The 27,433-nt window shown below is 53.7% G+C and overlaps 1 protein-coding gene across 4 annotated transcripts in view; it reads right to left on the reverse strand.

Moving 5' to 3' along the window:
* PCDH19 (protocadherin 19) overlaps positions 1 to 26,193 on the reverse strand; it is a 110,801-nt gene extending 84,608 nt beyond the window's left edge. For 2 of the 4 annotated variants that reach the window (XM_031945162.1, XM_031945161.1), the window contains exons 1-3: positions 22,493 to 26,193; positions 19,777 to 19,917; positions 18,887 to 19,214 (exon numbers count right to left, since the gene is read on the reverse strand). In XM_031945162.1, the coding sequence (XP_031801022.1) occupies positions 18,887 to 19,214; positions 19,777 to 19,917; positions 22,493 to 24,633 (2,610 nt within the window). In that variant the 5' untranslated portion in view covers positions 24,634 to 26,193. The remainder of the gene's footprint in view (positions 1 to 18,886; positions 19,215 to 19,776; positions 19,918 to 22,492) is intronic. The other 2 variants (XM_031945164.1, XM_031945163.1) reach the window with 1 other exon arrangement.
* Between the last annotated feature and the right edge of the window lie 1,240 nt (positions 26,194 to 27,433).

Consider the following 27,433-nt stretch of genomic DNA (forward strand, 5'->3'; position numbering starts at 1 on the left):
GAAGCACTGCATTTGGATGACTCCGATTCATAAAATGGATACCTCTCCTCTCTCTAGTCTCAGTAATTTACAGCCTTGACTCATTATTCATTTGGAACTTAGCAAACACTGGATTTAAATGAAGGCAAAAATGGTCTAATAGGTGACAACTAGTAAGTGCCTACTATGTATGGGCCACCGTGCAAGGTGTGAGACTTAGATGAGACCAATGGGTGCCGCCCTCATGGAGGGTGCAGTCTAGTAGGAAGCAGCGAATTATTATTGTTTATCTTTTCCTTTGCTTCCTCATGGCTTGCCAGTGAGATAAGAAGCTTGATGAGAGCAGTGACCTTTGTCCCCAAGATCCTGGGCGGGATCCCAGGATCTGAGATTTCAAGCTGGAAGACCCAGACCTCAGAGGTCATCTAGTTCCATCTCTACCCTTTAGATTTCCAGAAAGGTGGTTCCTGGACCCTCAGTGCCACTTTCCTTCCACTGACTCACCGTGAGAAAGAGGTACTCGATATTTTTCAATCGCTTAGTAGATACAGTCGCTAAATGTGGCCAAACTTGGGTCCGAGTACCACATTATAAAATGAACTGAGGAATGCCTGTGATGAGCTGAGCATCCTACTCAGAGCAGAGCTCGTCATTAACATTAAAAAAAAAGTCTCTTCTAAGCACCTCGTGGTATGGGGGACAAAGAGAGCTTCATCAAGAAAGTCTGTACGAAAGGATGCTTTGGGGGCCCCAGAGAGGCCCGGATCTTCAATCTGCCCCATGGCCCAGAAAATGAACACACCCACACGCATAGGGACCTGTACACATGCACATACTCCTTTCTCTGGGAAATCAGTTGGTATACTGGAAGATGCCGATTTTACCTTCAGCGGGGAATACGTCGTCACTTACTTAAACACATCAGGCTACAGCCCACACCTGCTTTTCATAATTCTGAAATCGAATCCATTGTAAAAGAAAATACACCTCATTTCTGGCTGCCGTGCAAAACCACAAATGCCCCATAAATATTGATTCTGTAGGGCTCGTTCAGCCTTCTGTGGCCTGAAATCCCCCCCAAACACTTTTTCATCGAATCTTGGCCCTTTGCTGTTAATCTACGGCAAACAGCAGAATGAACAAAGCTACACAGAACGGCCTGGAGTGCCGGCCCACGCCACAAAGCAAGTGACAGTCAGAGAAATAAATCATTAGGCGCAAATGGGAGAGAAAATATTTCTCTCTGTTGCGAGGTATTAAAATGAGAAAAACTTTCAAAGTGGGAGCTTCAAGCAATCGCATTCGAAGTTGCATAATTCCATTAGGCTGACCTTCGACTGGAATCAAAAGTTACCGATTTCCATAATGTTGGCCTCTAACAGTATGAAAGGTTAGATAATGCATCATGATCTACACAAACGGTTCCAAAATATATGACTCGAGAAGGAGATCTCGGTGACTCCCAGCTTTGGGAATTTCAGGTAGAGTAATAATCAACATTATTTATATCAAAGCAAATTTTTGTTCTCCAGGAAGGCCTCATTTCCCAGCCAAGAGGAATGAAGCTCCTGCTTATCCGGGGAGCTGGCAACAACCCTAGCGAGACCGCTGCCAGCTCATTTACGTTCCTAGTGGGATGTGCTCCCAGTGACCAAAGAGGATCACCCAAAGGACGATTCCATGAGGGCCCAGAACATACACGCAGCTCCAGTTCTAGGCCCCAAAGGCCTACCTGCTCAGAGCACAGTACCACGTGAAAAGCCAAGTTTAAGGCCTCTTTCTGACGCACTAGCTGTGTGACTCTAGGCAAGTCACTTCACCTCTCCTGCAACTCTCTGAGACTCTAAGTAAGCAGGAAGTTGCTGGTCTATGGGGGTGAGGAGAATTCCAAACGGGGAGCTGCACCCTACCCGCACCAATGAAATCACTGGGCTGGAGCAAAACCAAAACCAAGGACACTTCTACCTCAAAGCGGATGGATTTGATGCCATCCTTCATAGCTCTACCATCTAAAAAAAAAAAACAACTCAGATTACTAAGGGTCATGCTCTGGAGTGACCTTGAACATCACCTCCAAGAGCACCACTGCCACCTAACAAAGGCAGGCCCATGAACCACACAAACTCTGGGCTACCATACTTGCCCTGGCTTTGGCCATTCCATTTGATTGGTCCATCTCATCCAATTCTTCCTCCAGAAGGTCAGTGCCATTGGACATCCAGACTCTAACCAGATTTAGGAACTGGCGCTTTCTGGGACCAAGAAGTGAGCACAGCAGGGCATCAGGAATGTCCTCTCTCATGATTTAGGCCCTCTCTCAATATTGGGATAGGGACACCCCCCAACCTTTCCAAAGCAGCAGAAAAAAATAAACTCAAGTGACAACAGTGACCTCATCATCATAAGCACCAACCCAGCAGGCTGTACATTCCTCGGCGATGGAGACTATTTAATTCTCGTCTTTGGTTCCCTGGTATCCGACACAGCGCTTGGCACCCTTTTTTTGGTCAAGATCTGGGATTTCATTAATAAAAGGAACTCCGAGTAAAGATATACCCTATATCAATGTAGATCAGACAACTCCTCTGGAACTTGCACTCTTTTTAATTACATTTTCTTTTTTTTATAAAGCTTTTTATTTTCAAAACATATGCACAGATATTTTTTCAGCACTGACCCTTGCATAGTCTTGTTTCCGATATTCCTCTTCTTCCCCCACCCCTCCCCTAGATGGTGGCTAATCCAATATATGTTAAACATGTTAGACTGTATGTGTAACTTACACTCTTAAGAGAGTGGCCAGGGGTACTGAAAGGAAAGCAGCTTTCCCAAAGTCACATGGTCAGTATGTGTCACCATTGGGATCTGCACTCAGGTCTTCCTGTCTCTAAGGCCACCTCTATATCCCTCGTGCCCGGCTGCCTCTCACAGAGCAGAAACCCTAAAAGGCCGGCTAATTTTTCAATCGATAACTGACATTTACATGGCACTTTGAAGTCTGCACACGGCTTCTCATACATTATCTCATTTATAACAACACTCCTATGAGACGGGCACTCCGAATATTATTGTTACCATTTCCTAGATGAGGAAACCGAGGCCCAGCAAGGCGAGGTGACTTGCTTTTGGACAAGCTAATAAATAATAAGGCATGAGATTTAAAGCCAGGTACTCCTGACTCCAAGGCTGGCACTTATACCACTACCTCATTCTGCCTCAAACCCATGGCTGTAGAATAGCAGGTTCTTGCTACTTTCCCGCCTCAAAATTAGATGCCTTCTACTCTGCCTTCCCCTTCATCGCAACATTTGAATGGCAAGATATTCAGAAAACAAGTCCCCAGTTGCTTTCCTAATAATATCTCATCGAATGGACAGCATCCAAAAGCTGAATTAGAAGTTCACTTATATTTCGGCTGGCTTTTATGTGAATCAGTTCACGTGAGTCTTCCCAGGTTTCTCTTAAACCATTCCCTTCACCATTTCTTATAACATAAATTCTTAAGTAAAATGGGATCCTATTACATCTATCTACTCTAATTTTTTCAGGCGTTCCCCAATAATGGATCTCCTATTAATTTCCAGCTATTTGACACCATCAAAAGCGGCATCTTGGTTGACTCGATAAACAATAAAGAGATTAAAGTCAATAAACAGAATGAGACACACTTTGGGGATTTGCTTGGCTTGACGATTCAGATCGGTTACAAGGGGTTTCTTTTTCTTTTTCCCTTTTTTTCTGGAGGTAGATCTGGGGTTAGGGAGAGAAAGTAAATGCCCGTTCAGTTGAAAAGAAAAAATTTAATTTTAAAAAAGTTCAGCTGTTATACCAGATCTAAAACTATATTATAAAGCAGCGGTAATCAAAATCATTTGGTACTGGCAAAGAAATAGATGGTCGATCTGTGGAACAAATTAGGTTCACAGGACAAAATCCAGTGTTTGACAAACCCAATCTGACAAAAACTGCTGGGAAAATCGGAAACTAGTATGGCAAAAACTAGGCATTGACTCACATGTAACACCACATACCAAGATAAGGTTGAAATGGGTTCATGATCTAGACATAAAGAATGAGATTATAAACAAATTAGAAGAACATAGGATAGTTGACCTCTCAGATCTGTGGAGGAGGAAGGAATTTGTGACCAAAGAACTGGAGATCATTATTGATCACAAAATAGATAATTTTGATTTATTAAGTTAAAAAGTTTTTGTCCAAACGAAACTAATGCAGACAAGATTAGAAGGGAAGCAATAAACCGGGGAAAATTTTTACATTCAAGAGTTCTGATAAAGGCCTATTTCTAAAATATATAAAAAATTGACTCAAATTTATAAGAATTCAAGCCATTCTCCAGTTGACAAACGGTCAAAGGACAATTTTCAGATGAAGAAATTGAAACTATTTCTAGTCATATGAAAAGATGCTCTAAATTACCACTGATCAGAGAAATGCAAATTAAGACAACTCTGAGGTACCACTATACACCTCTCAGATTGACTAAGATGACAGGAAAAGATGACAAATGTTGAAGGGGATGTGGGAAAAGTGGGACACTAATACATTATTGGTGGAACTGTGAAGGGATCCAGTCATTCTGGAGAGCAATGTGGAACTATGCTCAAAAAGTTACCAAACTGTGCATCCCCTTTGATCCAGCAGTTACTATTGGGCTTATATCCCAAAGAGATCTTAAAGGAGGGAAAGGGACCCGCATGTGCAAAAATGCTTGTGGCACCCCTTTTTGTAGTGGCCAGAAACTGGAAACTGAGTGACTGCCCATCAGTTGGAGAATGGCTGAATAAATTATGGCGTATGAATGTGATAGAATATTACTGTTCTAGAAGAAACGACCAACAGGATGATTTCAGAGAGGCCTGGAGAGACTTAAAGGGACTGATGCTGAGGGAAATGAGCAGAACCAGGAGATCATTGTACACGGCGACAAGAAGCCTATACAATGATCAATTCTGATGGATGCTGCTCTCTTCAACAATGAGATGATTCAAACCAGTTCCAATTGTTCAGTGATGAAGAGAGCCATCTGCACCCAGAGAGAGGCCTGTGGAAACTGATTGTGGACCACAACATAGCATTCTCACTCTTTTTGTTTTTGTTTGCTTGCATTTTATTTTGCTTCCCTCTTTTTTTCTGTTTTGATTTGATTTTTCTTGTGTGGCACGATAATTGTATAAATCTGTACGCACACATTGGATTGAACATATATTTCTACCATGGTTAACAGATATCGGCCTACTCGCCATCCAGGGGAGGGGATGAGGGAAGGAGGGAAAATTGGAACACAGGGTTTCCCAAGGGCTAATGTTGAAGAATTGTCCACGTACATATTTTGAAAAAGAAAAAAGCTTTAATGAAGAAAAAAAAAAGGTTCAGCTGTGCATGCATAGGAATGCTCAGCTTTCAGCTTCAGTCATTCTCTTTTGTCTGTCTCTTTCTGCCATTTCCCCATTTTAAAAGAAATACCTGAGAAGGCCAGACTGGGAGGGTACCCTAGAGGTGGAAGGACACAGAAGCCATCTAAAAAACTCAGGGTATCCCCTAATACCGTACTAGAAATGTGCTTCTAAAAGGCCATAATAACCGTAAAATTTTTAGTAATAAAAAAAAAAATCAGACCTACTTGGGAAAGTCATTATTTCATAACAACGCTATCATGTTCTCCCCCCTAAACTCTTAAGAACAAAAGTTACCATTAATATACCTCATTGCTCAAAAGTCTCTATTGGTGAAAATGGAAATGTGCTCATGAGAGAAATCTATATAGCAACCTCGGAGTCGATGGCGATGCTCTGCTTCCTGGCCACATGGGACCTCCCAGATAGCTCTCCAACACGCTGACCCCCTGGTTCCGATCTGCCAATGCCACCCCCCCCCCATCTCCCATAGCTTGGATTTCATGTGTTCTTTTCACTTGTACTTAATGCACAGCCAGAACCAAAAGCTATTTCTGCTGAGGCAAGTAGCACAAAACCAGGTTCTGGGGGAGATGGGCAGAGCAGGGGAGAAGGCACTTGGTCTAACCACTTATTTTTTTTTTATTTTAAAGCTTTTTACTTTTCAAAACATATGCGAGAACAATTCTTCAACATTAGCCCTTGGGAAACCCTGTGTTTTGGGGTAAGGAGGATCCTCCTTCCCTAGATTAGCCACTTATTTTTAAAGACCTAGATTTACATCCTGTCCCAGTACCTTAATTTCCCATGGCCACAGAGAATTTTCATTGTAAACAAGTTGTTGGATTTGCATTGGTGGTGGGAGTGTCCACACTGGCAGCTGGATCCATCAATGAATCAAAGTTCTAGTCCTAAATGGATGTATATGGGTGGACATATATTGCATAGCCTAGCTCTGTAGTTTTTATATTTATTTAAAAAAAAACAAAACCTTGACAGAAATCATAACCCCATAAATAGAGGGCCGATCTTCAAATTCAGAAGACTTGGACTCAAATTCAGCCTGGGGCATATATTAGCCATGTGGTTTTAGGCAAATCATCCTATCTCACTGAGCCCCAGGTAACCAAACAGTAGTCCCTGAGGAGTCTCCGATCTGCAATAGTGGAGGGAATTTCCTTACTGGAAGTCCCCCATGCAGATGACATCACAAATCCATACTTTTCCCCAAAACAAAAGCTAAATGGGCTTTCAGGTTGTCAAAAGCCAAACTGAAGGTACTTAAAGGTAATCCTTTTATGCTTAATGGAGCCTATGGCAATAAGGGAACACAGCAAACCGGAAAACGCTATCTATATGTTCCTTATGATTATTGCTGCTGCTGTTGTTGTTGTTACTGTTTGAGACCAAATACAGAATTTTCCATTGTTTGTTTTTAAAATTTTAATTAAATATTAAAAATTAAATATTAAATTAAAGATTTTCTGATCTTTGTTCAACTGGGGGGGGGGGGGCGGGGGGGGGGGGGAAAGGAGAGCAAGCCGGAAGAGAAAGCAGAAGTGACAGGGCCAGAAAGCTAGAATCGGAAAAGGGCCGAGGCTCACCATTTAAATTCCCCAGAAATGCAATCCCTGTACAAGGCCATAAAGGGATCTTTATTCAGCTGTTCGGTGCATTTGGAGCCCCGGCTACCTGGCTTCCTCCCACCCAGGGAGTTCCATTAAAGCTTCCTTCGGGTGCAGTGACTCAGGGAGGCGGCCTGGCAGGAGGGGGGAAAGGAAGTCGCTTCTGCTTCCTCAGCTGTTACTCAGCAAACAATTGAAAAGAAAATCCAGAGGCTTATGGGCATGCAGAGGATCATCCCATTAACTGGTGCACCGGCAAGTGCACAGAAGGGAGCCAGTTAGAGCTGGATTCGGATTCCTCTGGTTCTGGGCCCTGGGTGACCTTCAGTGATAATAACAAGAGCCCCGCCCCAAGTAATAATAATAATAATGATACTTGACATTTCTGTAGCATTCCTGTGTGTTATCACTTTTAGGCCTCACAGCTGCCCAGGGAGGGAAGTGCTCCTGTAGCCATGATCCTAATCCATTTTACAGATAAGAGAACTGAGATTCAGAGAAATTTAGCATCTGAGGTGGGTTTTGAACTCGGGTCCTTAGGAGTCTGAGTACCGAAATTCTCTGAATCCATTCCATCTCTCACTTAACCTCTTTAGGCCTTGGATTTCTCACCTGGAAAGGTGGGAGGTTAGATTAATTGGCTCTAAAATGGCTTCCAATGCTAAGATCCTATGACCCCCCCACTCCCACATGGTCCTTTTGAGCGTGGTCTCCTTTTACGACTTCCTGTCCCCGTCAGACTGGCTTCTAATGTGATACTGCCAGAATGGATCAGAGGCCCAGAGGTGCGAGAGGCTTTCTCAGACATGGTGCCCGCTGATCACAGGATCACAGATCTAGAAAGGACAGTAGAGATCATCTTTCTCCTCTGCCCCCTTTGTTTTCCAAATAAAGAAATGAAGGCCCAGAGGAATGAAGCGAGCAAAGGCTCATGGGATGAGGCAGCACAACCGAGATTTGCTCCCCGGTCCTCTGACTTAAATCTCCATCTTTGCCACTCTCCTACTCTGCCCGGCTCGGCAATTTTCCCCTCTAAATTCAAGAAGAAATCCATTTTGTCCAGAAGAACAAACAGCACAATATAGAAAGGATTGTCCTTCGCGTTCTGGAAATCGGATTTGGTGGCAGGCAGGGGGGAAGGAGGGAGGATCTCTCAAATGGAGGCTGCCACAAACAGCGCGAGGACAAGAAAAGGGTGGGGAGGGGTTGGGGGGTGACGGGGAAGGCCGGCTTTCCAAGGGCTCCAGCCGGATGAGGCTCCGTGGGAGAAAATGGAGACTGGCTTCCTCAGTGAGCGCAAGAAGGCTGCTCATCAAGGTGATGCCGAAAGAGGCAGCCACACGGCTCTGGGGATACTCCAGAGCAGGCAGGTCAAAGCAAAACAAGCCTTATCCCCACCGAGTTCTCCGGCTGCGTGAATCCGGAATGTTTTCCCCAGCACACCCCCATCTACAGCGAGACCCCCGAATGTAGATAGCGATCAAAGCTAAACCCTCCTCCAGGCCCCCAACCCAACGAGAAAATCTGTTCCAGAGGAGCCATTGTTTTTTCAAATGAAATTCTCAGGTTTTCATCACTCGAGGAAACTGCTCCTCATCTGGGGAGCTTTCAGGACCCGGGACAGCAACCCGAGGGCCCTCTCTTCCTAACAAGGTGCCGGATAAGCACGGAAATACAGGCCAGGCCCCTCCCCCAGGTAGGTACCGGGAGGGTCCAAATCTGGCCAACCTCTCTGGTGGTGAGATTTGTGCCAGTGTCACTCTGGCTAAGGCGGAGACATGTTGGGTGGGAGGGATAGTGGGGAGGAAGCAAGAGTCATTCCCTTTGAAAAAGTGAGACACCCCTGGAGATTCGGAGACAAATTTCACCTGATAGAACCATTGCCCTCTCTAGCATCCTGGGAGGGGGGGTGTTGAGTGAATCCTTCTGGCTTTGGAGTCAAGAAATAAATGCAAATCCTTCTAAAACATAATAGCTGTGTGACCCTAAACAAGTCACTTCCTTCACCTCTGAATCTCATTTTCATCATCTGTAAAATGGGGATAATAATGCCTGGGATACCCGACTCACAGTTATGGTAAAGCTCAAATGAGACACCAAATATAAAGCCTTTCATCAGTTCAGCTATTATTCATTTTTAGGAAAAGCAGAAGTGTGACACAAGAGGATGGAAGAGCAGCCTGGGTTCGAGTGCTGCCTCTGAAGTAAACATGTGGCGAGACTAGAGGTAAATCACTTCACTTCTCACTGCCCCGGGCAACCCCGGAAACCGGGAGGAGAAGCCAACTGGCACAGGTGAGAAAATTTCCATTTTGGCCACTCCCTTTACCTTTGAAATCACGGGCCGGGCCTCTCCCTCATTTTATTATTATTCCAACTTCGGCCCATAGGAAAATGTCTTAGGATACCTGGACTTGGGGAAGTCACTCCTCTGTTCCAAGAAGCTGCAGTGGCTCCTTACTGCCTCTCAATCAAATCCAATCTCCTTTGGGGGGCAACTAAAGCCCCTCACAATCTGGCTGTTCTCCTTCAAGGTCTTTGCTTTCCAGCTAATCACTTGCTGCCCCCTGTAAATGACATTCAGTGTCCCACCTGTGCCTTTCCAGGAGCCTCGCTCCCCTGCCCGTGCCTGATCGGCCGGTTGTTTAGTGCCCGCTCCCCTCCCTACAAATCATCATGGATTTAGTTTGGATCTTGTCTGTCTTCCCCCACTCCCCGATGGAATGGAAGCTCCTTGAAGGCAGGAACCACTTTTCTTTTTTCTTTCCCCCCCCCCCCTTTTTCTAATTTCTTTTCTTCTTTTTTTGTCCTTGAACCCCTGCACCTGGCACTCAGTAGGCGATTAATAAATGCTTCTTAGACTTGAAAAAAAAAATTGAATCGAATTTCCTTTTGTACGACTCCATCCCTTAAGCTTTAGAGCGGGGGAAAGGGACACCGGCTCCTCCCTGCCCGAAATGCTCCAAAGCAACAGCTCGGGGAGGAAGAAAGACTGGAAACAAATGCTCTTTGAGCCGGTCCACAATCGGCTAATTGCAGGTGCAAAGGGTGCGGTCCCTTCCCCTGCCGGCAGGAACAATCGGAGGCAGGTGGAGGCCCTAGGCCACCTATTCAAAGTCGGGTAAGCCTCCCCGCGCCCGTGCCAAGCCCACTCGGAACCCAAGACAACGGCCAAGGAGGAAATGTAGCGTGAACAGCCTTTCCCTCTCCAAACAACTGGTCCTCGGGGACTCCGCTTCAAGGTTCTCAATTGTTAGGAGTAAATGAGGCTCACATGAAAGAGATCCAGCCTCCTCTCAGTGGGGAAATGGCTGCCTCGCTGAGCCAGGTGCCCTTTCAGACCCAGCCCTCTCCTTCCAGCGCTTCACCGCCCCACGCCTCCGCTCGCTTGTCCTCCTCTTAGCCCAGGAAGCAGAGGCCCATGGGGGGTCGTCCCAGATGACCCCGGCGGCCACCTCAGGCTCGGTCTGGCTGGATCCAGCTGGCCCCAGCGGCCCCTGTGCTTCCGCCCCCGGGCACGAGTCCAGCAGTCAGACAAAAGCGTCACAGCCAGAGCCTAGGTGTTGGGGAGGGGGGGGAGGACCCAGATGCCCTCCATCCAGAAAACCGGTAAAGGGAGAGGATTAACTAAAGCAAGAAGGTCTCTTACTTAAGTGATTGCAGCTTCCTCCATTTACGACTCCCCGAGCCTCGGTTTCCTAATCTGTGCTCGCGCTGCCCACCTCGCTGCTGTGCCAGAGACATCCCAGCCTAATGGACAGGAGGCTGGAGTTGAGCTCGGGAAGACCCGAGTTCAAATCCTGCTTGGGATATTTACAAGCCGTGTGTCCATGGGCAAGTCAGTAGTCTCTCCCAGTCCTTCCGCACCGTGGAGACAAGGGCCTGTAGCCCCTTCCTCTTCTGGGATTGTGGGGAGTCTTAAAGCAAGTGGGCCAAGTGCTATGGAAAGGGGGGTCACGGTGACTCTGAGGACCAGATAGAACAGGGAGTCACAGAGCCCATGGAAGCATAAGGGCTGTTGTTACCATTCCTGAGTTCATTATTAAGAAAGGAAGAGTAGAGAGAGAACTCGGTTTCTAACCCAGAACCCCTGGGTTCCAGACCTAGCTCTGATACCTGCTGGCTGTGGGACCCCCTTTGGGCCCAGCCACTGAGCCAGCGCTTTAGGACAAAGAGAAGGAGCTAACCTGGATCAGAAGAGGGAATTGACTGGCCGGGAGGTTCCCTACCCCCATGAAATCACTGGCCCAGGCCCTAGCCCCAATAATTAATATTAATTAAATTCTCTATAATGGGAGGAGCCTGGAGCTTTGATTTCACTGTTGTGGAGCATTCCCTGTATGGAAACTCCCTCCACGGAAACAAATCAACCATTCACCCAAAACTTGGAATTTCAGAGAGTGGGCCTGGACGCTGAGTGGCTGGGACTCACCCGGCACCATAGCCAAGATGGAGGTAATACTTGGATCCAGGTCTTCCCGACTCCAAAACTGGCTCTTTGGGCCATCCACGGTGGCTCCTCACTGGGAAAACCTGGATCTAGGATCACTGAATGGGAAGGTAGCCCCGGCTCATGGGGTCCGACGCCCTCATTTTCACTCACTTAGGGTCACACAGGTCATGAGTGACAGAAGGCTAGGAACCCCGGCTTTGTTCACCTTGCTACCTTAGCAATTTGGGTTGTACTAGTTTTGGCAACACACATGCTTGCCAATTTCTGTGCCGTGTGTGTGTGTATGTGTGTGACTGTGTGTGTGAGTGAATGAGTGTGTGTGTTTATGTGAGTGTGTGTGTGTGTGAGTGTGAGTGTGTGAATGTGTGAGTGAGTGTGTGTGTGTGACTGTGTGTGTGTGTGTGTGTGTGTGTGTTGGGGGAGGTAGTTTAAGAGATCTCCAATTTCACAAGTCTAGGGAACTCCCAGTAAGGCATTTCCTCGAGCAGGTCAGGACCTGCTGGGAAACCCTGGAGAGTTTGGGAAGGTCCTGAAAGGTTAGAGGTAGATATTGATAAGGTCACTAACAATAAGCATACTGTTAATGGTCACGGTTCTTTTTCACCATTAGAAAAAGGAATCCTAAAGCTGAGAGCCCTCTATGGAAAAAGCGCTGCCTCCAATCCCCAGAGGGGATGAAATCTCAGGATCATTAGTAAGAAGACTCTGGCTGAACACAACTTTGGAGAGGGTGCACAGGGAGCCAACTGATCTCTAAGGTAACCAGCTAATTGCTAATCAGGAATGATAATAATAAATTAGCAAATCCTAATGTAAACTAAGCGGGGTGTGTCAGGCGCATGGAGATGATAATGGAGCGGGCTGCTTGGGCCCAGCTTTAGCAGTGCTAGCTATAGGATGGCTAAAATGGCAGCCAAGGGACAGTTCCCAAAACTCAACATCCCGAACGTGCTGAGGAAAAGCCCGCTGGTTTGTGTGTTTGTTTTCACACAGTGGGGTCTGCACTGATCTTTCAATGCTCCCTCATCCTTTTATCATATTATGGTCAAGAAAATGGACGAGAAGCAAGAGTTCTATGGCCTGAAAACGACGAGGTTAGGCTACAGGACCTGGAATTTAATTCCCAAACATTTGTTAAGCACGTGTCCTGTGCCAGGGACGGTGCTAAAGCCTTCAGAGAAGAAGCCCAGGCCTGAAAGGCTTCCTACCCTCCCTGAGCTTACATCCTATAACAAGGCCCTTTCCAGATCCGAACCCAGGACCCCGAAGTTCCTGGTTAGAACCAGCAACTCAAATTTCAAAATGTCAGCCGCTGCCCATTTCCCCTCTCCACCCCAGGGGGCTGTTTTCTCCCACCCTCTCCGGGGCTTCCGACTTCTCCATGAGACGGTCACGCTCTCGCGATTCTTTCCAGTTCCCTCAAACCTTTGGGGGGAAATGATTCTCTGCCTCCATCGCCCCTCCCGAGTCAACGGTGCTCTGGAGAACTCAATGGACAATGTTTGACTGGGGTTTAGCATGGTGGCTTACATGGGAGTGCTTCTTATCTCCACCCATCCACCCCCATTTTAGTTCAACCATCCCTGTTCATGGACCAGCACCCGGAACACAAGGTGCTGCCCTCTAAGGGATCTGTGCAAACCTGGAAGGACGGGCAGCCAGTCCCATGACAAGTGCCTTTAACCACACATGGCCTGATAGATAGGACTTAACCCCGGCCCTCCGACCATCTGGGCCAGGAATTTTCGCTCTCTCTGTGTCCCAGACTCCTTTACAGGTTTATGTTTTTAGAGGCATAAAAGGGACAGATCAACAGAGCCTCTGTTAAGCGCTTCACACAGATGGGCCACCGTGACGGCGTACCATAATAAGGACAATCCACTAGAGAAACCAGCCACATCAGCCCTGTTTGTAGTGGCCAGAAACTGGAAACTGAATGGATGCCCATCCATTGGAGAATGGTTGGGTAAATTGTGATACATGAATGTTATGGAATATTATTGTTCTGTAAGAAATGACCAACAGGATGAATACAGAGAGGCTTGGAGAGACTTTCAGGAACTGATGCTGAGTGAAGTGAGCAGAACCAGGAGATCATTATACACTTCAACAACAATACTGTATGAGGATGTATTCTGATGGAAGTGGATTTCCTTGACAAAGAGACCTAATTCAGTTTCAATTGATCAATGATGGACAGAAGCAGCTACACCCAGAGCTCAGTTTCAATTGATCAATGATGGACAGAAGCAGCTACACCCAGAGAAGGAACACTGGGAAATGAATGTAAACTGTTTGCATTTTTGTTTTTCTTCCCAGGATATTTTTACCTTCTGAATCCAATTCTCCCTGTGCAACAAGAGAACTGTTTGGTTCTGCACACAGATATTGTATCTAGGATATACTATGACATATTCAACATATAGAGGACTGCTTGCCATCTGGGGGAGGGGGTGGAGGGTGGGAGGGAAAAATCGGAACAGAAGTGAGTGCAAGGGATGATGTTGTAAAAAAAAAAAAAAATTACCCTGGCATGGGTTCTGTCAATAAAAAGTTACTTTAATAAATAAATAAATGAATGAATGAATGAAACGAAACCACTGAATCCTACAAAAAAAAAAAAAAAAAAGAAAAGAAAAGAAAAAAGAAAGTGGCCACATCCAAATGCAGTGATCTCAATCTTTTCAAGAACAAGTTTGTGGAGCAGCTGCTAAGAGCCTGGTCCGAAGAGGAAATCCAGCTCCAGGGGGAGGAAGTCGCCCTGAGTTTGCCCTGGGACTTGGCCATGCTGGGCCCGGTCCAGATGGGCGGCCCGGGTTGAGTTCCAGTTCTGGGCCCGGCGCTCTATTACAACCCCCTTATCAGCCTAATTGCCTTAAAAGGCCCTTTCACTTCTCGCCTCTCTGGGCAGCTCCATTTGGCATGGGCTGTCTGTGTTTGTGCATCGATGCAGAAGCTTCCCCAATTCAGCATCAAAGTGGGTAACCTTGACAGTTAACCAGAAAGGCTGGATATGCTTGCCTGTAACTGCCACGGCAGATGGAGGGAGGGGGAGGCCCGGGGCCCTCAGAGGCTGGATCGCACAACCTGCCACTGGAACCAAATCCATCTTGTTCCATTGCGGCCATTTTGGACTCTAGCTAGCCTCTCCACTGGATTCGCTGTAATTCAACCCAATCCAACTCCTGTTTTGTGTAGGGCACCTTGAAGGATTTGGGGATTAAAAAAACAAAAGTGAAATGGTTCCTGCCCCCAGGGAGCTTATTTTCCATCGAAGGAGGGCCTATTTGCCAAGGGCCCTAAAATAAAGTGGGCACTTAACAAAAGCTTCTTCCTCTCCCTTCCTTGTGAGATTGGAAGTGCTCTGAGGTCAATAAATGAGTATCTGACTCTGCATCAGGCACAGGACCTAGTTCAGTGTGTGGAGGCTCCCGGGGTTGGACTTGTGAGGTCCCGGACAGGACAGGACAAGGAAGCCCGCTGAAAAGAGCCACAGTGAAGGCCTCTGGGAAAATGACTCCTACTCTGTGTAGGGCACCTTGAAAGATTTAGGGATTAAAAAAACAAAAGTGAAACAGTCCCTGCCCCCAGGGAGTTTATTTTCCATCTAAGGAGGGCCTATTTGCCAAGGGCCTAGAATAAAGTGGGCACTTAACAAAAGCTTCTTCCTCTCCCTTCCTTGTGAGACTGGAAGTGCTCTGAGGACAAGCATTGGGTTTCTGGCTCTGCATCAGGCACCGAGCCTAGCTCAGTGTGTGGAGACTCCCAGGCAGGCTAGGGACAAGGAAGCCCGTTGAAAAGCGCCACAGTGAAGGCCTCTGGGAAAATGACGCCCCTCTGGTGCCCCGGGCATACCGGTGCCCCATCCCCTGGGCACCCGCCAATTGGCTTCCTAGGCTCCCATGGCACTGGTGCTCAGGCCCTTGGCAAAGAGAACCGGGCCCAGATGCTCTATGGCCTCCCTTTCTGCTGCTCCGCCCTCTCTGAGCAAGCTTTACTAGATGGGGGAAAGGAAGCCTCTGCCCTCCTCCTTTCCTCCTCTCCTCTGCCCTCCCCATATGGAATCTGGTGGCAGATGCGGTGGAAATGCCGGGGCCCGGGGCCCACAGTCCCCTTGGCTTTCCCCGGTGTGGGACCGTGCTCGCCGCGGGGGGGGGGGGGGGGGGGGGGGGGGGGTGTTTTGCAGGGCACTTTCTCTGCATCGAGCTCGGGGCCCCGGGAAAGGCAGAAAAGGGCTGAGGAATGATCCCAACTCAGTTCTTTGCCTTAACCGGGGTGTGGCCCAAGGCGCCTTCGGCTCCGCCTCTGCTGACCCTATTAGCCACCGGCTTCCATTTGCTCTGGGGCCCGAGCCCAGTTCGAACCCCCGAGTCCGGGCTCAGCCGGGCCAATGGCTGGCCCTTCTCCCGGGGCGGGCCAGGGAACCATGAAGCCCCGGGGGGTGTCTGAGGCCACCGAGATGAAGCCCCCCCCCCCCCGGCACCGGAGGCACCGCGTCCAGAGGGGCCCCTCCCACCAGTCTGGGCCTGGTCTCTGGGACTCTTAGCCCAGCCTGATTAATATTTATAGCGAGCCCAGCACAGGACTGGCCATATAATATGCATTCAATAAATACATATTGATTGATTAATTGACTATATCTGCGCTCCGCTTTCTTGTGGGAATGAATAATTTACTCCCACCATCCTTCACCCGGGGCTCCTCCAAAACGTTCCCATTTGTCCCGGAGACGGGCTCCTGCTTCCCCCTCCCCCTCGCACCCCAGCCCCTCCGAACCCGGCGCCAGGCTCCGTAGGCCTCGAACCCAGAACCGGAAAGGACCCGGGAGGCCACTTGGCCCAAGCCCACTTCAGCTGTGCCGAATGGAATAGAATGGAGGAGCCCTAAACCTGAGGCTCTCTCCATCTCCAAATTAGGCTGTTATTTCTTCTGCTTTGTACAGTGGGGCCCCAAGGTATAGCCTAAGCTCCTTGAAGGCAGACACTGTTTGGCTTTTGTAACCCCCCCCCTCCCTTTTCACCCAGCCCGGGGCTCGGTATACAGTAGGGGCTTAATAAATGGTTACCAAACGAATGGTTGGATGAGTGAGGCCAGAATGAGTAGATAGACCAAGAGATCTTTGGGGGTTTCGGTCAGGGTGACCATTTCACGGGAAGCCATTTAGCCCTCTCTCTGTCCTGGGCAACTGAGGTGCAAGAGCCGGGCCAGGAGGCCCTGCTCCGGCCGCCACTTTGGGTTCGGCTCCCGTGGTAGCGACAGCTGCCTCGCTGTGGAGCCCTTGCTTGGGGAGTGGCCGGCCCTGGCCCGGGCCTCATTTTGGGAAATCTAAGATAAGGGGGTTGGACTAAATCACCTCCCAAATCCCCTTCAGCCGAGATAGGGAGCTGGTCACCAACCCAGCGACGGCGACACAAAAGCACAAGGGACACCACAAGCATCACTCCCTCCCCCCCCCCATGCAGATCCCCTCCACGCTTCTCCACCTCTTCCCCTCCAGCATTTCAATAGCCGTTAGCCACCTTCCTAGTGGTTCCAGAAAACACTCCCATTGGAAAAACTAGCTGCAATCTTTGTGCGAGGTAAGGGCAGACACAGGCAGCTGCCGGCCACGCTTAGTCCCCAAACCAAACAGCAAATGACAATTTCCCTTTGCCAAGGTAAGAGCAGACACAACTAATATCCACAGTTAATCCCCAAACCACATGGCAAAGGACAATTTCCCTTTGCCCAGGTAAGGGCAGACACATACAGCTGCCGGCCACGGTTAGTCCCAAAACCACACGGCAAAGGACAATTTCCCTTTGCCAACGTAAGGGCAGACACAGAGAACCAATATCCACAGTTAGTCCAAAACCACCCGGCAAATGACATTTTCTCTTTACCAAGGTAAGGGCAGACACAGGCAGCTGCTGGCCACGATTAGTCCAAAAACCAAACAGCAAATGACAATTTCCCTTTGCCCAGGTAAGGGCAGACACAACTAATATCCACGGTTAATCCCAAAAAAACCACATGGCAAAGGACAATTTCCCTTTACCAAGGTAAGGGCAGACACAGGCAGCTGCCGGCCACGGTTAGTCCCAAAACCACACGGCAAAGGACAATTTCCCTTTGCCAACGTAAGGGCAGACACAGAGAACCAATATCCACAGTTAGTCCAAAACCACCCGGCAAATGACATTTTCTCTTTACCAAGGTAAGGGCAGACACAGGCAGCTGCTGGCCACGATTAGTCCAAAAACCAAACAGCAAATGACAATTTCCCTTTGCCCAGGTAAGGGCAGACACAACTAATATCCACGGTTAATCCCAAAAAAACCACATGGCAAAGGACAATTTCCCTTTACCAAGGTAAGGGCAGACACAGGCAGCTGCTGGCCACGCTTAGCCCCCAAACCAAACAGCAAATGACAATTTCCCTTTGCCCAGGTAAGAGCAGACAATTAATATCCACAGTTAGTCCCAAAACCACACGGCAAAGGACATTTTCTCTTTCCTAAGGTAAGGGCAGCCACAACTAATATCCATGGTCAGTCCCAAAGCCACGCGGCAAAGGACAGTTTCCCTTTGCCCAGGTAAGGGCAGCCACAACTAATAGCCACAGTTAATCGCCAAACCCCACGCAAATGAGGCAAATGACAGTTTCCCTTTGCCAGGGTAAGGGCAGCCATCAAGATCCAGTTAATCAAAAAACAAAACAACAAGAAAACCCCCAAGGGCCGTGGCCAGTGACAGTTTTCCAAGCTCCTCTCCCGGCAGCTGTGGCCAGAGCTACCACCAAATGGCAAAGGAATCTGGCTTCCTGCCCCCCTCCCTCGAACCCCCCTCCAAGGAAGATAGCTGCCAGTCAGCAGGAATAGGGCAAAGCTAATTTGGGCCAAACAGCCCTCAGAACGACAGCTCCTCTTCCACCAGCCTGTCAGAGCCTCTGCTGGAATGGTCGGCTCTCCCTGAAGCAAGTGGAGCCAATAAAGCAGAATATCTTGGGGCTTGGGCCTCTTCAATTTTTTTTTTTTTTTTTTGGTTTTATTTTGTTTTGGGTTTTTTCTTTTTTTTTTTCTTATTTTTTTCTTTTTTTTTTTTGTCGTTGTTATTGTGGTTTTGTTTAAGGGTTTGTTTTGTTTTGTTTTGCTGAGGCAAATGGGGTTAAGTGACTTGCCCAGGGTCACACAGCCAGGAAGTGTTAAGTGTCCGAGATCACTTTTGGACTCGGGTCCTCCTGACTCCCAACACTGGTGCTCCATCTACGGCACAGTCTAGCTGCCCCAGCAGGTCCATTTTGAATGGAAAAACACATGTAAGGCACAGATGCCCCGGAGGGCTCTGGGACGAGCGCCTCCTTAAAACCCTGGCCCAGGCTGATGGAGGGGTAGGGGGCGGGGGAACGTACGAGCGGGCGGGGCCCCACTCACCTCGGGCAGGGGCACGCCGTTGATGATGAGGTCGGGCTGCTGGGCGCTCTGCACCGCGAAGGTGTGGTGGTAGACGGGGCCGGAGCCGGCGCCGCGGCCGGCCTGGCTCTCCACGTTCAGGAAGGTGCTCTCGGAGCGGCGGCAGCCCAGCGGCAGGCTCTGCTGGTGGTAGTCGAAGTAGTTGAGGGACGAGGTCAGGGAGGAGCAGCTGACCACGTTCATCTTGTCGTTCTCCTCCACGTCCCGGGGCACCAGCCGGATGTCGTTCTTGTTGATCTTCTTCTTCTTGCTCGATTTCTTCTGGTGCCCGTAGGAGTACTCGGCGATCCTGGGGGACAGACAAGGCAGGGTGAGCTCGCTGGGCCGCCCGGCCGCGCCCCCCCAGGGGCTCAAGGTCCTCCGGGCCCCTTGACGCCGAGTTGGCTCCTCCTGGTGCTTCCGGCACGGGGACCCCAGAGTTTGCGGGCCGGATTGAGCGCCCCCCACCCCGCCCCCGCCCCGCTTCCTCGGGGAGCGGGGGAGAAATGTGCTAGTGATAATTTGGCCGGGGGGGGGGGGGGAAAGGGAGCCCACGGGAAACTACGGCACACGCTCGGGCGCGCGAAGCCGGGCGCTGCCGCCGGACCTGAGAGAACTAAGAGTGAGGGGACGGACATGGGGCCGAAGGAAAGGGAAAAAGACCCCGGCGATGAGGACCGCTCCCGCCCCTGGCCCCCTGCTCCCCCGAGCGTTAGCCCTTTCCCGCCGCGTCACCGCCCCCCGGCAGGTGCGGAGCGCCCTCGGGGCCGGCGAGGGGCGCCCGGCTCCCGTCCCGTCCCCCCGGCTCCCTCCCCCCCGCCCGCGTCTGCCGGCCCCGCGGTGGCTCGAACGGGGAGCAGCGCCTTTTGTACCTGGTCCCGGCGGGCTCCGTTTCTCCCCTGCTTTTGTGCCTTCCTCCCTGCTCCCAGGAGAAACAGAGCCGCAGCCCCTCCACTTGCCGTTTGGGCCTTTTTATGAAATGGCAGAAGAGGCGAGGGATGGCTAGGCAGCTGCTGCAAGAGAATGTCAGGGTTAGTGCATTCAGCGGAGGCTCCGCACCGAGCCAGACCCACAGACAGCGGGGCCGCGAACGGGCCGGACACGACCCGGCTCCGCTCGCCTCACACCGAGCCAGACACACAGAGACACAGCACGGGACAACGGGGCGGACTCTCCACACCCTTTATTACTTTCTACAGCACGGGGACCGCGACCTCTGCCCGCCGGGGACCAGAGCAGGGCCGCCAAAAAAGGGGGCGGCGGCCGAACCGCCCGCCGCCGCCAAGCCAAACGCTCACTGCGGGCCGGCTCCCGAGTGGGGGGGGGCGCTGCCGGAGGCCACCCGCAGGACCCCGAGCCCGACCGAAAAGCAGAGCCCGGCCCCCGGGGCCCGAGCTGCCGAGGGAGTGGGAGAGGCGAGAAGGGCCGCGGAGAGGCCGGGGCCTCCCGGGCACTGCCCACACCTCGAGCCGAGAGGCTCCCGGCAGCCTCTTCGGAGCTCCCCGGGGCCCGGGCACGGCCGGCGGGCGGAGCACACCGAGGCTACGGGCCGAGGGCTGGGGGAGGAAGGGAAAAGCGGAGGAGAACTGGGGGCGCCCCGGGGTCTCGGTGGTTTAAAAAAAAAAATGCAGCCAGATTCTGCTAGAGCAGCAGCCTCGGCCGGAATCACCGCGTGGCTTTTTTTTTTTTTGGCTCACCTAGGCTGGGCGGCCTGGCCAAGGGGCAGCCTGGGCGCTGCCCGTTAGTTCTCTATCGGGCACGGCACCGAATTGCGGTTTGCCAAGCCTCGGCCGTCCCGAGTCCGGGAGCCTGCGGGGGGGGGGGGGGGGCGGCCGCCCGGGGCGGCAAGACGAGGACCCTGTCGGGCCGCGGGCGGACGTCGGGCGGCCGGGGGCTTCTCTCCCGGGCGGCTCGCGGAGCTCGGCCGGCTCCTTTTCGTCCCGGCGAAGGGCCGAGACGCCGCCTCGCTTGGTGCGGGACGGGCCGCGTCGGGCTCCCGGCGGCCGCTTGGGAGAGAGCCCGCCTCCGCCCGCCGGGACGCCTGGGGCCCGGCCCGGGACGGGTCCCTAGCTCCCCAGCCCGCGGGGCCGCGGAGCCCGAGCCACTTCTCGGCTAACAGGATTAGCCCCAGTTCCGAGGCGGGGCGGCAGCTGCTCCTTTACGGGCCCTCATTGATATTCATGGGGCTCCGCCTGGGGCGGGCAGAGTGGGCGGCTCGCCCTCCGGGCGGCCGTTCGGACCCGAGCCGCCGCCGCCGCCGCCGCCGCCGCCGCCTCGGCCCCGGGCCAGGACGGCTTCGGGTGGCTCGGCCGCCCACGTCAGGCACAGACGGGCGGCCCGAGAGCCGGGAGAAATGCTTGGGCGGCAAAGCGCGCGCTCTCAGCCGCACACCTGCGGGGTCCGAGCCGGCGGGGGGAGGGGGAGGGGGCACGGGAACCCGGGCTTCATTTGCCTCCGACTCCAAAACCGGTTTGTTTGTTTTTTGCCTTTTTGAACCCTGGGATTCGGTAGTGCTGCAAAAAATAATAAACGGCGTCTGCATGTGAAGAATCCGCAGCACAGGTGCTCCAGGTTCGCCCTTTCATGAAGCCGGGGCTCCCCGAAGTCCGATCGCTTGTCGCGATTTCTCGGTTCGCCCCTTTCCCCTCTGGCCGTTGGCATTCGCGCCCCCCCCCCCCCCCCCCCCCCCCTCGGCAGCTTCGGAGACGCGAGCGTCCGAGGGGCTTTGTCCGGCGGGGCCCCGAGCTGAGGGTGCCCCTACCTTGGCCAGCGCCCCCCCACCCACCCACCCACCCGTTCGCCGTTGCGGGCAGAAGAGCGATAACCACCTCGCCACGGAGGGGAGAGTGTTGTCGGCCGTTTGGGTGCCGGGTCTACACCGCAGCCCAGCACCCCGGTCTTTGGGAGCATCGGGACGACTGCGAAAAGGGTTCCCTTTGCCCCCCCCCCCCCCCAGCTTTTGGCTGGGGCTGAGCGCAGACGCCAGGCTCTCCGGCTCCTTCCCCCCGCTCCCCTTCCTTCCCCTCCCCCACCCAGCTCGAATCCCCAGCCCCGTTTCCTCTCCCTCCCCCGGGACCGGGCAGCGGCAGAGCCGGCCCAGAGCTGGGCTCCGTCTCCCGTCAGGGCGGCTGCTTGCTGGGGCTCGGGACTTTTCTTTTTCTTTTCTTTTCTTTTTTTTTTTTTTGGGGGGGGGGGAAGGAAAACTCTTCCTTCCCTTTCTGATTTTTTTTTCCTGCCATAACTTGGCGGAGACAGCTGTGCAAATTTTAGAAAGATAATTGCTTCTCTGCTGATCATCATTATGACAGAATGCAAACGGCAAACGACTGTCTTACAGCCAAGTGTCAGAGCCACAGAATTGATCCCCTCGGGCTGGGACGAACCTCGTTCCCTCCCCCCACCCCACCCCCCAAGTATTTAAGTAAACTCGGTGCTTTCGTGGGGTTTTTTGGTTTTTTTTTTTTTTTTTTAAGGCACTTAGTCTAAACACAGAGACGCACAGACACCGGGACCGGGAGCAAGACGGCCACGACAAGGGGAGGGAGGGAGGGGGGTCGGGGAGGGTCGGGGAGGGTCAGGGGCCGTTACCTGCAGTTGTAGGTCCGGATCTCCTTGTTGTCCCTCTTACACTTCACCGCCACGAAGATCATGGTGACGAAGAGGATGGCGGCGATGGATCCCAGGGCGATGATGAAAATCAGGGAGAGGTTGACCGAGCCCACCGACTCCTGGGCGTCGAGGGCCGGGGACAGGTAGATGAGGACCAAGGCGGACGCCGAGAGGGACGTCTTGCCGTGGTCGTGGGCGACCACGATGAGCTCGTAGGTGGTCTTGGAGCCGTCCCCGAAGGTCCGGGTGGTGCGGATCTCGCCGTTGGCCTGGTCGATGACGAAGAAGCCCCGGTCCCCTTCGGTCATGTCGTAGGTGACCCTGCCGTTCTCGCCCTCGTCGTAGTCGTCGGCCTTGACCACGGTGACCAGGTAGCCCACGCCGGCGTTGCGGGGGATGTAGACCTCGGCCGTGCCGTTGACCAGGGGCGGCGCCGTGATCACCGGGGTGTTGTCGTTCACGTCGAGGACGATGACCCGGACCGTGGCGTTGCTCTGCAGCGAGGGGTTGCCCCCGTCCTTGGCCAGCACCTTGAACTCGAAGGCCTTGGTCTGCTCGTGGTTGAAGGAGCGCAGCGCGTAGATGTCCCCCGAGTTGGGGTTGATGGACACGTAGGTGAAGACGGGCATGTCTCGCACCTGCGAGGGCACGATCTGGTAGGAGACGCTGCCGTTGAGGCCCAGGTCGGGGTCCCGGGCCGAGACGGAGAGCAGATAGGCCCCCGGGGTGTTGTTCTCCTGCACGATGACCTGGTAGTAGGCCTTGGAGAAGTGGGGGTGGTTGTCGTTCTCGTCCGTGATCTTGACGGTGAACGACTTGGTGCTCTGCAGGGAGGGCACGCCCCCGTCGCGGGCCTGGATCGTCAGGTTGTACTGGTCCCGCTGCTCGCGGTCCAGCCGCCCGTCCACCAGGATGGTGGAGAAGCTCTCGTACTCCTGGAGGCGGAAGGGCACGTTGCCCAGGAGGCGGCACTGCACGCGCCCGTTGAGCCCCGAGTCGCGGTCGGACACCCGCACCAGCGCGATCACGTAGCCCGGCGGGGCGCTCTCGCTCACCTCCACCAGCTCGCTGTTGACCGACAGCAGGTTGATGACGGGCGCGTTGTCGTTGACGTCCAGCACGTTCACGGTGACCTTGCAGTGGGCCGGGATGGAGTTGGGGCCCAGGTCCTTGGCCTGCACGTCCAGCTCGTAGACGCGGCCCTGCTCGTAGTCGATGGCGCCGCTCACCGAGATCAGGCCGCTGTGCGGGTCGATCTGGAAGAGGCCGCGGGCCTTCTCGTTGACGAAGCCGTAGAAGGAGTAGACCACCTCGCCGTTGGTGCCCTCGTCCGGGTCGGAGGCGTTGAGGCGGAGGACGGGCGTGTTGAGGGGCGCGTTCTCGGGGACGCTCACCGAGTAGGTGGGCTCGGGGAACACGGGGTTGTTGTCGTTGGAGTCGATCACCTTGATGGCCAGCCCCACGGTGCCCATGCGCGGCGGGTCGCCCCCGTCCAGGGCCGTGATGCGGTAGTTGTAGCGGGCCTGGGTCTCGCGGTCCAGGTTCTTCTCCACCACCAGCTCGGCGAAGCGGGAGCCGTCGCCGCGCGTCTTCACCTCCAGGCCGAACAGGTCGTTGGGCGTGATCTCGTAGGTCTGCACGCCGAAGCTGCCCGAGTCCGGGTCGTAGGCGCCGTCCAGCGGGATGCGCGTGCCGGGGCTCGCCGTCTCCGAGATCTCCAGCTCGATCTGCGAGCTGGGGAAGCTGGGCGTGTTGTCGTTCAGGTCCTTGATCTCCACCTTGACCACGCAGATCTCCATGGAGCTGGACATCACCTCCAGGGAGATCACGCACTTGGGGCTCTGGTGGCAGAGCAGGTCCCGGTCGATTTTCTGTTTGGTGACCAGCAGCCCGGAGTTGGGGTTGATGTCCACCAGGTGGGGGGCCGAGTTGGAGACCACCCGGAAGGCGGGCTGCCGGGCGTCCAGCAGGAAGCCGGCTTCCCGGGCGTCTTTAGCCACATTGGCGATCACCGTCCCCGCTCTCTGCTCCTCCTCGACCGAGTATTTTAAATTGATCAGCGATGCCGCCTGGGTCCACAGCAAAGCCTCGAGGAGGAGCATGGGGAAAAAAGAATCCATTTTTCTTGGCTCCGTGACTCCTTCTTTACGGGGGCTCCCCACTACTCGACTGGTGGCTCTGCCTCTCGATCGGGACCCCGATTTCCGTTGGTATTTGCCCCTTTTTGTTGCTTTTGCCGGGGAGGGAGGAAGCGCGAGAGAAGAAGCGGAAAAGACGAGTCCCGCCGAGCAGGACGGGAAAGGAACCGGGAGGCGAACTCGCCGCCGGGGCTGTGGAGAGAGAGGCCGGGAGAGGCGGGGAGAGGAGACTGAAATAGGGCGAGAGAGCTAGCGCGCTGCCCTCAGCTCTTCTCCTCGATCCGGGCTGCCCAGCCGGCCGATCGCACCTCCGCCGCTCTTTCGGTGGCCTTTTTAAAGTTGGGAGGCGATCCGCAGCCAAGCGGGGCCCCCCCCGCCGAAAAAAAATCGGAGCGGAAGGGAGGAAGGTCGCGAGCACACGGGGAGGACAGAGGTCTTCTTCGGCTGGCCAGGGAGCAGCCGGGGCCAGAAAAAGCACCGAAAACCCCCAAGTTACCGAAACGGACGAGGAGCCCAAAGCCGGTGGAGAAGGCGGCCGCCGAGCCCCGCGCACACACGGTCACCGGAGAGGGGATTGAGCTGTCTTTGCACCTGGCATGCGCAAATATCTTCCCCCCTCCCCAAAAATGCACAAATCTTACTGCAGAAAACGGGCACACTTTCAGCGCGTCCTGACGGCTCGCTCGGTCTGGAGGCTGCTTTTGTCTGGGAGACGGAGAAAATGACAGATTTGGCTCGAGGTCCGCGGGAGGGGAGGGGAGGAAGCCGCTTCTGGGGCCGAGGGCGGCGGAAAGTCCTGCAGACGCCGGGGCTTCTCGGCGGCTCCTGGGTCGCGGGGCTCAGGCCGCCGGGCAGGGGAGAGGCTGCGGAAGCGGCTGCTCTCGCTCGCTCGCTCGCTCGCTCGCTCGCCGAGGGATTTTTTTTTTTTTTTTCCTCCGCCCGTCGGGCCGCTGGCACCGACCGAGGGCCTCCTGCGGAGAATCGCCTCTTTTCCCCCCCAGAAAACGAGTCGAAGGGGCAGCGGGGGCGGCCGCGATCGGGAAATCGAAGTTAGCACCGCCGCAGCCCGGAGCGCACTACGCCCACCGCCTCAAGTTTTCGCAGCCGATCGCCAGGGTATTCGCCCGGGAGGAGGGGGGGCGGGGTTGGGGAGGGAATCAGAGTCTCGGTTCTTTCAGCGGGCTCGGGAGAGGGCGAGGCGAGTAGGGAGAGCGGAGAGAGAGGATGGAGAAGTCACCACGCTACGGACTGGCCCCGACAATGGGAGCTAGCGCAGGTACGGGCTCGCCTTCTACCTTGGGCTCCGGTGGGGTGGGTGCGAAATCGGCGTAGCTGCTGCCAGATCGGATCCGCCAGAGCTCATCCTCCTCTCACGGGCATCCGGGTCTCCGCACGGCTGCCCCGGCCAGGCTCCGGCGGCTCGCTCGCTCGCTCGCTCGCTCCGGCAGCCAAAGTTTACTTGCAGGCCCGGGGTCTGTTCGTGGCGCTCTCTCCGGTCCTTCCCCGAGCTCTCTCTAGGTGTGTGTGTGTGTGTGTGTGTGTGTGTGTGTGTGTGTGCGTGCGTGCGCGTGCGAGTGTGTGTGCGGGAGCCGAAGATGCTGCTGCTGCTGCTGCTGCTAGCGGCCGAGAGATCTTGGAAGTTCTTACCCAAATCTCCGGCTGCCAGAATTCCCGGGAGCCGCTCCGGAGGACGGTCCGCGGGCCGTTGCCAAAGGCCGCCCCGACTGCGCCGCGCACCGAGCGAACCCGCTGTCCTGCCGCCGCTTCTGCTCGCTCTGCCTCCGCCTCTGCCTCTGCCTCTGCCTCTCGTTCTCCCACCTCGCCGATGTCGCCGCCGCCACTGCTCCTGCTGCTGCCGCCGCCGCCGCCGCCGTCGCCTCCTCCTCCTCCTCTGCTGCTGCTCCTCCTCCCGTTGCCGCAAACTACTGGCCGCGGAAGCTGGAGAGAGGGCTTGCTGGAGCCGGAGCTACGCCAGGCTGCAGCCAATCAGCGGACGGCAGGACGTGTTTCTAGCTAGAGGGGCGGGGCCGGCTCGCCGAGGGGGGCGGAGCCAAGCGGGAGAAACTTACACACAGAGAAGTGGTACCCAAGCCGGGAGGGGCTAGGTTTGAGCGCCGCAGTTCATCCTCTGGATGAACCGCTCGCCGCCGCCGCCGCCGCCGCCGCCGCCGCCGCCGCTTTCTCGGGCAAGGCCGGGGAAAGATTCGGGGGAGATGGTCTTTGCCCCATCGTTTTCCCGAGACGCCTCTTCTTCCCCTCTTCTCCTCCTCGTCCCCCCGTTCCTGGCTCTCTCGTCTCTTGACTTGAAGTGGGGGGAAAAACGGCGGCGGCGGCGGGGTGGGGGATGAGAGAGAGAGAGAGAGAGACAGAGAGAGAGAGAGAGAGAGAGAGAGACAGAGAGGAGATGGTCATTGGCCTAGCTCGGGGGCTGATTTTTCGAGATTTCTCTTTTTCACTTGGATCTTGCAGAGCTGGGGTTCTCTGGGAAAGGCTGTGATCCCCTGAAAGCTTGGCTCTGCTGCCGCCCCCCCCGCCCCCTCCCCATGACTCCCCCCCCCGGCCAGACCAAATGCGGAGATGCCAGTAACTAAAGCTGCACTTCTTGCTCCGTTCTCCCACTTGTTCGTCGCCTAATAAAATACCAGTCTGGGGATGTGGGGGGAGCAGCTGCGCTCTTGGGTCTGCCATATGTGTGTGTGTGTGTCTGTGTGAGTGGGGGGGCGTCTATATCCCCTTCCAATGGAGCTGCCTATAAATAAGCCAGGTTCCAACCAAAGCCCAG

This window comes from Sarcophilus harrisii, chromosome X (assembly GCF_902635505.1).
Source record: "Sarcophilus harrisii chromosome X, mSarHar1.11, whole genome shotgun sequence".
NCBI lineage: Eukaryota > Metazoa > Chordata > Mammalia > Dasyuromorphia > Dasyuridae > Sarcophilus > Sarcophilus harrisii.